The 14,251-nt window shown below is 30.4% G+C and overlaps 1 protein-coding gene across 2 annotated transcripts; it reads left to right on the top strand.

Annotated features, from left to right (window-relative positions):
- The first annotated feature begins 511 nt into the window (after window positions 1–511).
- LOC108910965 (actin-like protein 6B) lies at window positions 512–13,558 on the top strand. 2 transcript variants are annotated; one of them, XM_018715752.1, is made up of 7 exons: window positions 512–602; window positions 658–837; window positions 4,535–4,847; window positions 8,112–8,325; window positions 8,759–9,016; window positions 11,336–11,431; window positions 11,564–13,558. In XM_018715752.1, exons 1-7 carry the CDS (start codon window positions 578–580, stop codon window positions 11,729–11,731), a joined length of 1,254 nt encoding a protein of 417 aa, XP_018571268.1. In that variant the 5' UTR covers window positions 512–577; the 3' UTR covers window positions 11,732–13,558. The 2 variants fall into 2 exon arrangements, with proteins under 2 accessions (XP_018571268.1, XP_018571269.1); XM_018715753.1 differs by lacking the exon at window positions 512–602 and having other exon boundaries at window positions 751–853.
- The last annotated feature ends 693 nt before the right edge of the window (window positions 13,559–14,251 follow it).

Genomic DNA, 14,251 nt, shown 5'->3' with positions numbered 1-14,251 from the left:
TGCTATAAAAAACAATTAAGGTCTTTATGTAGTGTGTTATAAATAGAATGGAGATAAAGTTTTAAACATTTAAACATTATTATCTATCATAGAAGATAATAGTAGATGTTATAAAAATGTAATAATAAAAATAAATAACACTGTTAATGTAACAAAGTGTATTTTATTACAAAGTTATTTAAAATAGTTGTTTTATAATTCATTACATTTGTGATGTCTAATAATATTATAATTACTTAAGTTTTAAGTGAGGAATTAAAATCTTGAATTCAGTACATTTGATGAATTTATTTAAATGTAAATCAAAGCAGAAATATTTATTTAATTAATAAAGAAAACAACGATATATTTATTACTTTTTATTTGAATATTAATGCAGTTGTTTCTTTTGCTATACCTACGTGTAAATTTGGCAACGCGGTACGTAATAAACAACTGAAATTTGGGAGTTTGTTAAGTGGAATCGCGGGAACTAAATATAAAAGTGTAAAAAAAGTAGTTTGCTTTTTTGTTTATTTTTTAAATTCACAGATCCAAAAAAATGTAGTAAATAGAAACGTTTTAAAAAAGGACAAAAATGAGTGGCGCTGTATATGGCGGCGGTAATTTTCATTTAAATATTTTGTTTGTATAAATGTTTATAACCTTACATTTTAGATGAAGTTGGTGCATTGGTATTTGATATTGGTCATAATACAATCAGAGCTGGATATGCTGGAGAAGACAGTCCAAAAGTTGATATACCTTCAACGGTTGGGGTCTGGCTAGATGCAGAAGATGATATCTCCCAAACTAGATATAATATTGGTTTGCTGTCGATACATGTGTGGCGTCCAGGTTCGAAGAATTTTTTGTAAATATGTGTATATATATTCATTATACTTAATATTTTTTAAAATATTCACGAGTATATAGATTATTCAAATCTTCTGTGTAAGAACAGCACCCTAGACTGTTATATGAGTACATCTCTCTGATGCAAAAAACTATGTTAGTTATTACATTTGCAATTTTTTAGGGTTATTTTAGTGATTAAGACATTAAGCGTTCTTGCCTTATATTTAAATCCAACCATTTGAGAGTTTTTGTTATTCTACAAAAAAAAAATTGACGAGTAACATGGTCTGTAAAGTCTGTAACGTTTTTTAAATATCAGATGTGCATTTCGCATTTGGCATAAAGTAAGATCAAAGAGCACTTCAACATCTGTACTGCAATGAACGTAAATTGTTGCACGATTTATTTGCAATCGATGAAAACAATTTTTTATAGATTTTTAGTGTTATAGGGTATCATAAATAACATATACATACTAGTTTTTATTCTAACAAGAAATTATTAAAAAAATTAAATGTAAAAATTTTGTTGCCAAACGGGAACATTGTGCATACAAAATACAATTGTTCAAATTTTCTAACCTAAAATATTTTGTAAGGTTAAGCAGTTTAAAACAATTATTTATTTATCGAGGCATAGTTGTCCTCTGTATTTTTCAATTTTATTTGTGACTCCTATGCAATTGAGTTTTTCATGTCTATCTCTGTTACCAGTATGAGAAGACCAATGACAAATATTATCATATTTTAGCGTGTTTGTCGGACATGATAATGAGGCTGAAACTAGCAGCCAGACTCATCATCGAGATCATCACAATACCGCATATAAAATATTAATTTTTTAAAACGGGAAAAATCGTATATGCTTAAAAATAGTCATAAAATAGTATAGGGACCAATGTTTATGCAAATTATGAACTTGTATTACATTTACACCTTATTTTGTGCAATAATAATCTTGTCCTTCTTAGACCTCTTTTCCTACCGCGAATTGGTCTGTCAAGTGTAGACTTTAGTTGAATTCATCTCTTATTATTCACAAATAAAATTGTAATCCCTTATATATTGCAAAAAAAATGTTTAAATGATGCCCAGACTGTCTATTTATAAATAAATAAATAGCTGTACGAGATTCGTACCATGAATTGAAAGCAGAAAAAATTCTGGAATACGTTTTTAGGTGTCCTCTATGATATCGAACCATAGTTGTAAGGCTTTAAGTTATTGCAAAAAAAATGTTTATATCATGCTCAGACTGTCTGTTTATAAATAAATTGCTGTAACGAGGTTCGTACCAGGAATTGAAAGTAGAGAAAATTCTGGAATATGTTTTTAGGCGTCCTCTATGATATCGAACAAGAATTGTGAGGGTGCACCTTTTAGTTATTGCAAAAAAAATGTTTATAAATAAATAGCTGTAACAAGATTTGTACCATGAATTGAAAGCAGAGAAAATTCTGGAATACCTTTCTAGGTCCCCTCTATGATATCGAATAAGAATTGTGATGGTACACCTTTTAGTTATTGCAAAAAAATTGTATATATTGTGCCCAGACCGTCTGTTTATAAATAAATAGCTGTAGTGAGATTCGTAAAAACATACCTGTTCCAGATTTTTCTTTGCTTTCAATTCATGGTACGAATCTTGTTACAGCTATCTATATATAAATAAATGGTCTGGGCATGATATAAATATTTTTTTTGCTGTAACTAAAAGGTGTACCCTCACAATTTATGTTCGACATTTTAGAGGACACCTAAAAACATATTCCAGATGTTTCTCTGCTTTCAATTCATGGTTCGAATCTCGTTAAAGCTATTTATTTATAAACGGATGGTCTGGGCACCATTTAAACAATTTTGTTTGCAGTATATAAGGGATGTACCATTATAATTTTATTTGTGGATAATAAGAGATGAATTTAACTAAACTCCATACTATTTTGGCGTACCAATTCGTGGTAGAAAAAGATGTATAAATTTTCTTTTCTAAGTACGTCAAAATAAGTTGTATATGTAATACAAGTGCGTAATTTGTATAAACATTGGTCCCTATACTATTTTATGATTATTTTTTATCGTATAATATGATTTTTCCCCTTTTAAATAATCAGTATTTTATATATGGTCTCGCTGATGAGTCTGGCTGCTAGTTTCAGCCTCATACACATGTACCATTTAGATATTAGGGAAACTATGTGATTATCGTACCAGTGTACAGCAAACACATTTAGGTACTCCATTTATAACAGCTGTGTTTTCAACATGTGTGTATGTTTCCGTTCTTTTATTAGTAAACTTTATTTCAAAATAAAAGATGAAGAGTTTTCTTTTATGAGTGGATTAACAAAGATTTAGAATTTTCGTACCTCACTAAAGGAATCAATCAGTTTATGGTCCCTATAGTTTCAACAGAATCCATTTATTAAATTGCATCACCAACAACTGTTGTTGCTATGTTAACCTTCATTTTATATGGATTCACATATGATTTGCAATAAATCTCGTGTAATATTTGAAACCAATCAATAATGTACCTACTTCAATTTTTCAATTAGATTAACTATACAGGGTGTCCTGAAATTCATGCAACAAAATTTGGTCACAGATTCTTAAGACAAATTTAGGGGACCTGTATTTTTTATTTTTGCCAAGTGGCCCCCTCTTTCAAAGTTACAGCCCCCTGAAGTCCGCCCCTAAGAATAATCTTTTTTTTTATATTTCAGAACCCTGTTGTACGAGAATCACTAAATTTGGTACACAGGGATTTTGTGACATGTGGAATCTGATGGTGCTACGTTTTTTGGCAGGGTACCCCCTTAAGACAATTTTTCGTGGGCCCCCTTGTCTTTGGAGGCAAAAAAATTTGGTCGCATATTTAAATTTCTTAAAAATTATCAGTCCACTAGAAAGCCATTAAATTTAGAAACTTTTTATCTCCTTATACTTTATTCGTAAAACGCAATGTTTCTGAGAAAAATGTCAAAATGTGATCGAATGCATATCTTGATTCGCCATTTTCCTCAAAAACATTGCGTTTTATGAAACAAATATCAAGGGACAAAAAAGTTTCTAAGTTCAATGGCTTTCTAGTTGACTAATAATTTAAAAAAAAATCTAATTTGCGACAAAATTTTTTTGGTTCCAAAGTTAAGGAGGCCCACGAAAAAGTGTCTTAAGGGGGTTTCTCGCCAAAAAGCATAGCACTGTGAGATTCCACATGTCATAAAATCCCTGTGTACCAAATTTAGTGATTCTCGTACAACATGGTTTTGAGATATAGAAAAGACTTCTTAGGGGCAGATTTAAGGGGGCTGTAACTCCAAAAGAGGGGGCCAGTTGGCAAAAAGAAAAAATAAGAATCTATGACCAAATTTTGTTGCATGAATCTCGGGACACCCTGTATTGTATTTAAGTAGTGCATTTTTCATTTTTTATTTAAATAATTGGTATTGAATATAAAATTAAATCTTTTTCATTTCATTCTTTAAGGGCCGTAGTTCTTTATTATATATTCTAGAGAATACATTTTTAAGAACTATTTCACTTGTTTTGATGAGTGTTACAGCTCTCGGAGTTTGTTGCAATTTATTTTTAACACCTTATATATCGCAGACTATGCCATTATATGAAATTATTAAAACACAATATTAGCTTTTTTTGTGCTAATTGTTCTATAAGTTCATATTTCTTTTTAGAAATGGAATTGAGTTCATTTTTGAAAGAAGGGATGGTAGATAATTGGGATATGTTTGAAAATTTTCTGGATTACATTTATAATAATGCTCTTAAAGCAATTCCAAAAGATCATCCAATATTACTAACGGAGCCTCCATGGATTACACCACCTAAACGAGAAGAAATGGCAGAGTTGATGTTCGAAAAGTATAATGTTCCTGCCGTTTATTTAGCTAAAAATGCTAGTTTAGCCGCATTTGCCAATGGACGACCAACATGCTTGGTGGTTGACAGCGGAGCCACTCATACCTCAGCAGTTCCTGTTCATGATGGGTAAATATTTTCATGATACTATAGATATAAACATTTTCGATTATTTGGATGTTCATAGATTTAGACTACTGACTTTTAAAAATAAATATAAAGTTTGAGAATCTTTAAGTCATTTGAAACTTTCTTTTTAACATTTAACTAGTTACAGCTAAATATAATGAACGGTTTTTGTGTGTACATTTACCATACTTGATTAAAAATGATAGACAAGATAACTTTTAAGTCGGATTTTTCCTTAACCCGATATAGAACTGAAAAAACAAATTTTTCAAATACATTTTTTTAAAATCTGGGAAATGGAAAAGCAATTTGAAATAATTCAATTAGTTATCATAGTATCGTATTTCTTTAAAGGACATGATTTTTGATTAAAATTAATAGCATATCATCAATTAATTACCAAGGACAACACTTCCAAAAACAGGCTGTGATGTTTATCTTGCAATCTTGCACAGATTATTTAGCTTCCACACAACAAATACAGACCCTTATAAATGTTTACAAGTCACGTGACCGCCGATCTTAGGCAACCAACAATACACGGTTAGTACTACCAACTGAAAATCGCTAAATCTTAACGTCACCAATGTTAATGATTCATTCACAATAAACAATGACAAACCATTACGTCTACGTTTGAGATAATTCGATCGCTGATTGGTTGAATAGAATCTCGTGAAAAATTACACCAATAACCAGCCGGTGAAACAGAATGTGGCATTTTAATGTAATCTTGATCTCATTGTTTTAATCTTACCGAAATTTAATTGCCAACATGAAGGAAATAAAATTATTGCTCTAAATAAAATTACTGGTCACGTGTCTTGTAATCATTTATGAAGTGTCTGTATCTTCTCAAATATTCCTAAACATTCTAGGTACGTGTATACTTACCAGTTGTTCGCGGGTCAACCACTTGAGTGAATGAGTATTTGCCATTTTTCTCATAAATATGTCAAAATTAACCCTACCTAATGTGGTCATGGCAGCAGGTGTCGTGTAAATTTTATTTGTGTGCAGTTTTCATAGCTTTGGTGAATATTTGGCAAATGAAAATATGCCTACGAATATATCAATATACAGCATTCACACGATATGGCATTCGTTTGCATTTGAAAAATATTTGGTAAATGACCACATTATTTGGAACTGCTTAAGACCTGCAACAAGTAGTACGTATTCAGATACTAAAAAAAAATGCAAGAAGAACAATATATATTTTATTATCATAGTGTATATGTAATACGTTCAGAGCCTTCATAAATGATTACAAGCCACGTAACCAACGTGCTTAGGCAACCAACATTGCTCAGCTGATGCTGTCAACTGAAAATCCATAAATCTTAGCGTTCCCAATATTAATGACATGTTTACAATAAACTATAATAAACCATTACTTTAATGATTTTTAATTTTACCTAAATTTAATTGCCAACTTGAAGAAAATAAAATTACTGGTACAAACAAAATTACTGGTACAAACAAAATTACTAGTCATGTGGCTAACTAATTAATATATATCTTACATAGTCATATTTAGTATTTAGGAACATTTATTTGTATGTGAATGTGAACATTGCAGTTTCTTTTTATGTTATCTTTGGTATAGTGTTTATGAAGATAGTTGAAACCGTATAAAAACTAAATTCTTTATTGTGCCCGTGCAGTCCGGGCACACTAAAGAGATGCCGACTTGCACAATAAAGAGATGCAGACTTTTAGTTTTTATACGGTTTCAACTATCTTCGTAAACACTATAATAATTGTTACATGAACATGAACAATGGAAATAAAAACGTTTAAAAAAAAATGGAAATGTAACTAGTTTATATTAGGATTTATATATCTTTCAACAATATAACTCCTTTTTATTGTATTTTGGAAACATTCTGTACACCAAAATTGCGAATTTTGATGGCGAAAAATATGACGAAGAGAATCTTTTCGTTTTGAAGTTATTGATGAACTGAAAATTTCTGTTTCTATTTATTTCTTTAATTGACAACCAGCCATCAGAGATGGATCTTCAGTTAAAAAATCTGTAACTAGCGGCGACCAGGTAAATTGGAGTAACAACTCAAAACACCATCTTACTTGAAATAAACAAGAAAATAAAAATTTTCCGTTTTTTCGTTGATAACTTCAAAATGAAAAAAGATGGACAAAAATTTCTCTTCAACTTATTATTCATCATCATATTTCACTACGTTGCCTTGAAAACTGAGATTTATTGATATGACAAATAAGTTATTTAATACACCGTGTTTAGCAATTTTTAACAAGTTTATTATTAAAATTGTAATGTAAGATTGCGCTATTTAATCATACATCATATCTCAGGTATTACTGGCATCCTTGCAATGTGTGATTGTAGAGTCAAAATAAAAGAGATTTACCCAAATATTTGTATCTAAAAGTTTACCGTTCCCGAGATTTCCAAATTTTTATTATATTTTTTTTTACTTGGAACTCTTCGTGATAAAACAACAATAAATCTAGGTTGTAATGGGATATCTTTAGTCTAATAATTCAGTATGTTTAAATATTCCGATTGTGTGTAAAATTTGTTCTTCTATGTTAGATTGTCTAATAAATCGATATTATTATTAGTTGGTAGTAATTTACTTGTTTCGCGTAAACGTTGATCAACGGCTTGTATTGTTTGTTTGTTCTGCATGCAATCTAACAGCTAGAGGGGCATTCCTTGACTTTCGCCAAAGAATAATCGAATTAAAGTCGCTATAATGTTTTAGTAAAGAAAAACCCAAAAATAAATGCATATCTGCGTATTCATTTTTTGTAAATTCAGGCATGTTTGTATCAAAAACTAAAGGAAACTTGTAAATCTACTTTAGTAATGACACAGTAGTGTCAGAAAATCAGTCGGGAAATATTACTAAAGCGTGGGCCTCACCATGCACAAACTACGATATGCAGAGATATTTCAAAACTTAAGGTATCTTACGTTTTTATAATAAAAATTTTGAAGTCTTTGACATCCTGTATCTGGGAAACGGTGAATTTTTCGATATAGATATGTTTGGGTAAATCTCATTTATTTTGACTGTACAATCACTCCCTGCAAGTATGCCAGTAATTCCTGAAACACCTTGTATTATTATTACATAAATTCCAAATAGTCAGAAATTGAAGCAAATCCTGTATTTTGGTGATTTAATTTTAAGATTAATAAAAATAAAGTTATTAAAAAAATCTTATCAAATATTTTAGTTTGTTTTGGTAATTTTGTAAATATTTTTTCAGATACGTTTTAACACAAGCTGTTGTAAAATCTCCAGTTGGTGGTGATTATTTAAGTTCACAGTGTAAAACATATCTATTAGACAAGGGCATTGAACTTGTACCACCTGCCATAGTGGCTTACAAAGAAATAATGAAGTCTGAGGAATCTCCAATTTGGAAACGCCGTGATATACCATCAAATTTAACGGAGAGTTGGTATAATTATATGATTAAGGTATATACATAAAAATATACATATATTGAAAAATTACAGGAGGTACTAATCAACCATGGTATCTCCCAAGTTTTTAAGAGCGTTATTGTTATAGTAACCCATTTAATTTATTTTTCAGAATTGTTTGTACAGGGTGTTTAGAATTTATAAATTTATTTTTAATGTCGGAAAAGTAAAAATTTTCTCAAAAATGACAAAATTAAGAATTTAAACTAAAATTTTGGTCTGCATATTGGTATGTAATAGTTATGTAGAGGGTGTTTATGAACTTAGAGATTAATTTTTAATGAAAATAAGTCCTGACAAAAGAAATTGATAAAAATAATTTTCAATTATATAAGTACATATACTGTATACAAGTATTTTTCTATTTTTAAGTTTATTGCGGATAAATTGCCCATCTGACTTGCTAATATTAAATTTATATTTTTAGGAAGTTATGCAGGATTTTCAAGCGTCAGTTTTACAAGTGTCTGATGTTTCGTACGATGAAGAAGTGGTGAAAACGATGCCCGCAAATCATTATGAATTTCCGAATGGTTTTCATCGCGATTTCGGCGTGGAGCGGTTTAAAATCCCTGAGCCTCTTTTCAATCCTACTACTGGTGCTAAAGCTGGAATTCAGCCAATATTGGGTGTCGGATCGCTGGTTACAACAAGTGTTGGAATGTGTGACATTGATATTAGACCTGTAAGTACAGTTATATTGGGTTAGTAGTAAAGTAGAGGAGAATAGAGTAGTAGAGACTTGATTTTTTTTTACAAATTTTGGGGATTTGTAAAAACTGTCTTATAGCGACTAAAAAGTAGTAGGTAATAGAGGTGTGATGTTTGTCTAATGACTCGAAGTGGAAGGAGACAAAAACTGTTGTAACACAATTAAAAAACAGGAAATACTAATGTTTGTTTTGTCGAGAAAACAAAGCAACTTCATTTGTGGCACATCACAAATTAAAAGTACTGCTTTAGTTCTTAATTTCGCTGAGTAAAGTGTCACATTAAATTTACTTTTTTACTAAAACAGGGTTCCTAGTGGCCTGGAAAACCGGGAATACCGTGAAAAGTCAGAGAATTCATTATTCTTCATAAAAAAACGGAATAGTCGGGGAATTTTAAAAGTATTCATGAAAGTCCGGGAATTTGACGTTTGCTACTAGAAATTTTGTGAAAGCAGGCACTGGGTTCTTGAAAGAGAAAACTATTTGTTGTTTTGAAACCTTTATACAAGGTTCTTTGGGTATAAAAAGGATTATGGAATCCAGTCTAGAAAAAGTTTAATTCATAAACATCAATTAGTATGTAAAAATGAACTACAAGTGACCTGGATTTGTTTTTATAATCAAGGAAAACCTGGAAAAGTCAAAATGCGCATGTGTTAATGTAATCCGAATTGTTGCTTAGGTAATTTGACATGTTAGAATGTACATATCATAACATGTTGTCTACAGGGTGTAAGAAGTTTGACTGCCATTACTTCAGCATGAGATAGAGTAATCATAAATGAACAAAAAAGTTGTATATTGCAGGGGCGTTAGATTAACAGTTTTCAAAATACAGCGAGTATTCATCACAACATAATGCTAATGCCACAGCCTAATGCCACACAGCTGATGCACACCACATGTGCATCCAGCAGACGTCCTATGGAATAACAAAAATGTAATCAATTATTATTGTGAAACATTTAGTAAAGGACCACGCTCAAACAAACAAACTACAACATATGCTCAAAATGTCCACTACCATTTTCGATGCAAGCACGACACCTTCGAATCCAATTTTATTAAATTAAATTAAATAATAGTGGTACGCAAAAAAACACTCCGACACGGTCGAATTCCAGATACCAACTGAATTGCATATTACTGGTTGCTGGACAGCTTAGTACCTCGTAAATTAATTTATTACAACGCTAATTATTTTTTAGAATTAAGCATAAAGAAGTTCAAAAAAGTGATAAACATTGTATTTTATGGTATTCTAAGCACGCAGTTATGTCAATCTTCTTTAATCGAACTTTTGTACATCAAGTTGGAGATTTTGATCATTTTTTTCTTGTAAATGGTTGAGTTTAGGACCCATGTAATATAAAGTTTTTTTGTTTATTTTAATGTATTCTATCGTCTATTAAAATTAAGGCAATCAAACTTCTAACACCCTGTATATGTGATCTTTGTGGCATCGGTCAAACCAGTATATAAAATAACTTTAAATAATAGTTTCGCTTATTTCACTCCACAGAGTGCAAAAAATTGAAACTAAATATCTTTTAGTCTCTGATTTGATTGTGATTTATTTCTGAAACTTGTATTGGGAGAAACACAGTTTTAATAGGAATCCTGAAATTAGTAGGTCTATTTTTTTCCACACAAAGATTTGAACCAAATTATTTTAAATTTTCTCCAACCTCCTATTATATTGGAAGTTGATTCCAACAAAAAGAAACACCGTATATATGGTTGTATGTATTTTTGAACTTTTTAGTCGAAAACATCTATGCTGTGCTTAAAATCAACGGTTATTAATTTTTTGTTCTATATTTCTATTATAATTGGGTTTTAATGCACAATCTTATATCAGTAGAAAATAAAAATTCAAACTTCTTTCACTGGTTCCCATATCGTCCAAAAGTATCTACAAAGCCTTCATAAATGTGTACAAGCCATGTGATCACCGCACTTAGGCAACCAACATTGCACGGTTGGTACTGTCGACTGAAAATCCTTAAATCTTATAGCGTCACCAGTGCTAATGATTCGATTACAATGAATAATCACAAACCGTTACCTCTACGCTCGAGATAATGTGATTGCTGATTGGTTGAATAGTATCTCGTGAAAAATGTCACCAATTACCAACCGGTGAAACAAAATGTCTTTTTATCACTTTAATTTTACTGAAATTTAATTGACAACGTGAAGGATATGAAATTACTGTTCCAAACAATATTACCACTTGGCTTGTAATTATTTATGAAGGCTGGCTGGCTGGCTATGTATTTGTGTTTTAGGCCATGTATGGCAGTGTCGTTGTAACTGGGGGTAATTCAAGTCTCCAAGGATTCACCGAGAGATTAAATAGAGATTTAGCAGCTAAAACCCCACCAGTAAGTTTATGATATATTTTTATGAAGCATTTTTTAAAATATATTACATCGATAAAAAATAAAATTCTTTTGAATAATCATATGAATTTTTGTTGTAATTAGTCATATTTTCTACATAATTTTTAATTTCAGAGTATGCGCTTAAAAATCATTAGTGCACCGGGAGTTTCTGAGCGCAGGTTTGGCGCGTGGACGGGTGGTTCAATTTTAAGTTCCTTAGGTTCTTTCCAACAGCTCTGGGTTTCTAAACAGGAGTATGAAGAAGGAGGAAAAATTATCGTGCAATCGAAATGTTTATAAAAGTTTATCTTAGACTTTATAAAAAATTTTCAGTATTTCAATTTTAAGACTGGTGGATTCATTCAATTATTTTATTATTGACTGATTTCGTACTCTGTAATGAAGTGAATTAAGATACCGTAGAAATGACATTTTTTATATGCACTCTGAAAGTATTTATTTGTGGCATTTCCTAAGTAGTTCTTTTTTTCGGGGTACTTTGCCACACTGTAAATTAAAATTTAAAAAAAAGTAGGAAGTATACCTCTGCCACAAGGATCAGTCAGCTGCGATTTTTTTTCTTATTTTTGCCTATAAAAAGAGTTTCTCTTCGTTTTTAAAATTAAGTACATATTTTTGGACATTTTAGTGAAAAAATGAAATAAATTGAGATTTCTTTCTTAAAAAACAAATCCTTGTGGTGCAGGGCTTTATTAACTATTTTTTATATATCGAGGGCATCATATCAGAAGGGCGTAAGAGCCACTATAGTCGGTTCTGGGTTTTTAGGTCATATGACCTCATTTAACCAATTCGCTTAATATATCAGAAGGGCGTATATATTCATAAATATCAAAACTCTATTCTAACACATTTTACATTATTCTAATGCATTTATGAACCAATTTTGCAAAACTATAATATCAGAAAGGCGTATGCCTGTAAAATTTCAGATTTGGTTTGTACGCCCTTCTGATATGACGCCCTTGATATGTTTATGGAGATTAAAGTATTTCATTGTTCTATTCGTAAAACGATAAATGTTATAGAATAGTTTATATTTACACGGTAGGGTCTGTTCTAACCCGTGCAAGTCAGGGCCATACTTGGGTTCATTAATTCGAAAAGAATAATATCTGTATGCTCAAAATTTGTTAGGAACAAAGGAAAGCGCATACTATTATATATTTTAAATAAATTTTGTAGAACTTTAATTTAGAAAATGACTGAACTATGTTGACAAATATAAGAAGTCCAATTGTTAGTTGCTCGTAGTGCATTTGGATATTTTTTTTAACCACACGAATTTTTGTGGCGAAACGATGTGAAGAAAAATCTTTAAAATTCATCGAATTAAAGGATCTAAAGAGACAACATATTAAAAAAGTAGTGCCTAGCAGGAAATCTCGGTGTTATTGCTAGCCTATCTTGAACTGAAATTGTAGGTCTCATTGTTTCGTATTATTATTTTTTGTCCCATCAACATCGTTAAATGCGTGAAATTTTTGTGCAGGTTATTTACCGAGTCTTTAAATCTGCTAATATTTCTGGATCGGATCTATTTTTGCAAATTTGCATTTTCCACTAACGATGATGATAATCGTTCTTTAGGAGGAAGCATATTTAAAAAATGTAGGCCTTGCCAGTGTTACCACTTCATTTGACATATTCGCGAATATTTTGATATAGTATTCGTTGTTTATTTAGATGACATCTAATTAAATTTGCATTTGTAAGGTGTAAAGTAACCATACATTCGTGTTAGCTACACTATACAAATATGTACAACCAGTGAATATTAATTTATATTTCTAGTCTAGTTACTTATCCCACAATTGAATTTTTGAAGAATATTTTAACTCTAACGATATGGAAAAAAAACGAGTCCTACTGGGCTGAAGCATAGTTAACAGTTCTCAATTCTTACTTTTTATATGCAGTTCAACCTTGACATTCACGATTTACTAACCCTATTACATAGATTAAGTGTGATCGAATACTGAAATTGTTCTTTTTATTGCTTGGAAATTCTAAGATATTAAGCAAATAATTTGAGATTATTTTAATAATCGAATTATTAAAATTTTATATTTCAGTATACGAGACTTTTATATACCCACTTATTTTATAATTATTGTGATATATTTTTTAATAAGGATTTTTTTAATAGCTGTGATTCATTAAATAAAAAATGTCATTTTATTTTTGTATATTTCATGTTGCCAATATTTTGTAAAAAAGCTAGTCAGTCGAGAGAGATTTTGTTGTAGGTAATAATGTAACTGCTGACAATTATATTTTACATTATCCTGTATTATATTGTTCCTATTTTTTTTAATTTTAAATCGTTCTTTTGATTATGTTGTATGTGCCAATAAACTCATTTGTAAATAACAAATTATTTAATGTATATACTTTGCCTTTTTGTGTGAAACACGTTTATTTTACAGATTAATAAATAGCGCAGAACGTTGCAGTTATATTTTAGATAGGAGCACATCTTCAAATTAGTCAAAATATTGCAGTGATTCAAATATAACAGATCATATTTGAAATAGAAGAACTGAAATTATCAAAGAAAAATGTAGAATATGAAGTAATGGACGGCCAAAAATTACTCGATTTAATTAAAAATTAAACAAGAAGAGGGACGTTATTGTCGTATTGATATGCCTTCAAAAAAACATTTATTCATTTATTTGATGCGATTAAATGTATTATTTTACGATTGAAATTGAATCCGTTTCATCCAGTAAACTGGGTAAGGCATTTAATTTTAATATTTGTTTCTCATTTGGGCTTTCTTTCATTAAGTTCTGC

This window comes from Anoplophora glabripennis, unplaced genomic scaffold, assembly GCF_000390285.2.
Source record: "Anoplophora glabripennis isolate ALB-LARVAE unplaced genomic scaffold, Agla_2.0 scaffold182, whole genome shotgun sequence".
Classification (NCBI taxonomy): domain Eukaryota; kingdom Metazoa; phylum Arthropoda; class Insecta; order Coleoptera; family Cerambycidae; genus Anoplophora; species Anoplophora glabripennis.
The sequence above is the reverse complement of the archived record's forward strand: the minus strand, read 5'-3'. Positions and strand labels throughout refer to the sequence as shown.

Coding starts and splice junctions, on each gene's coding strand:
- LOC108910965 (XM_018715752.1), top strand. CDS start 578: ATGAGTGGCGCTGTATATGGCGGCG. Junction 603..657: donor TGGCGCTGTATATGGCGGCG/GTAATTTTCATT, acceptor CTTACATTTTAG/ATGAAGTTGGTGCATTGGTA. Junction 4,848..8,111: donor GCAGTTCCTGTTCATGATGG/GTAAATATTTTC, acceptor ATATTTTTTCAG/ATACGTTTTAACACAAGCTG.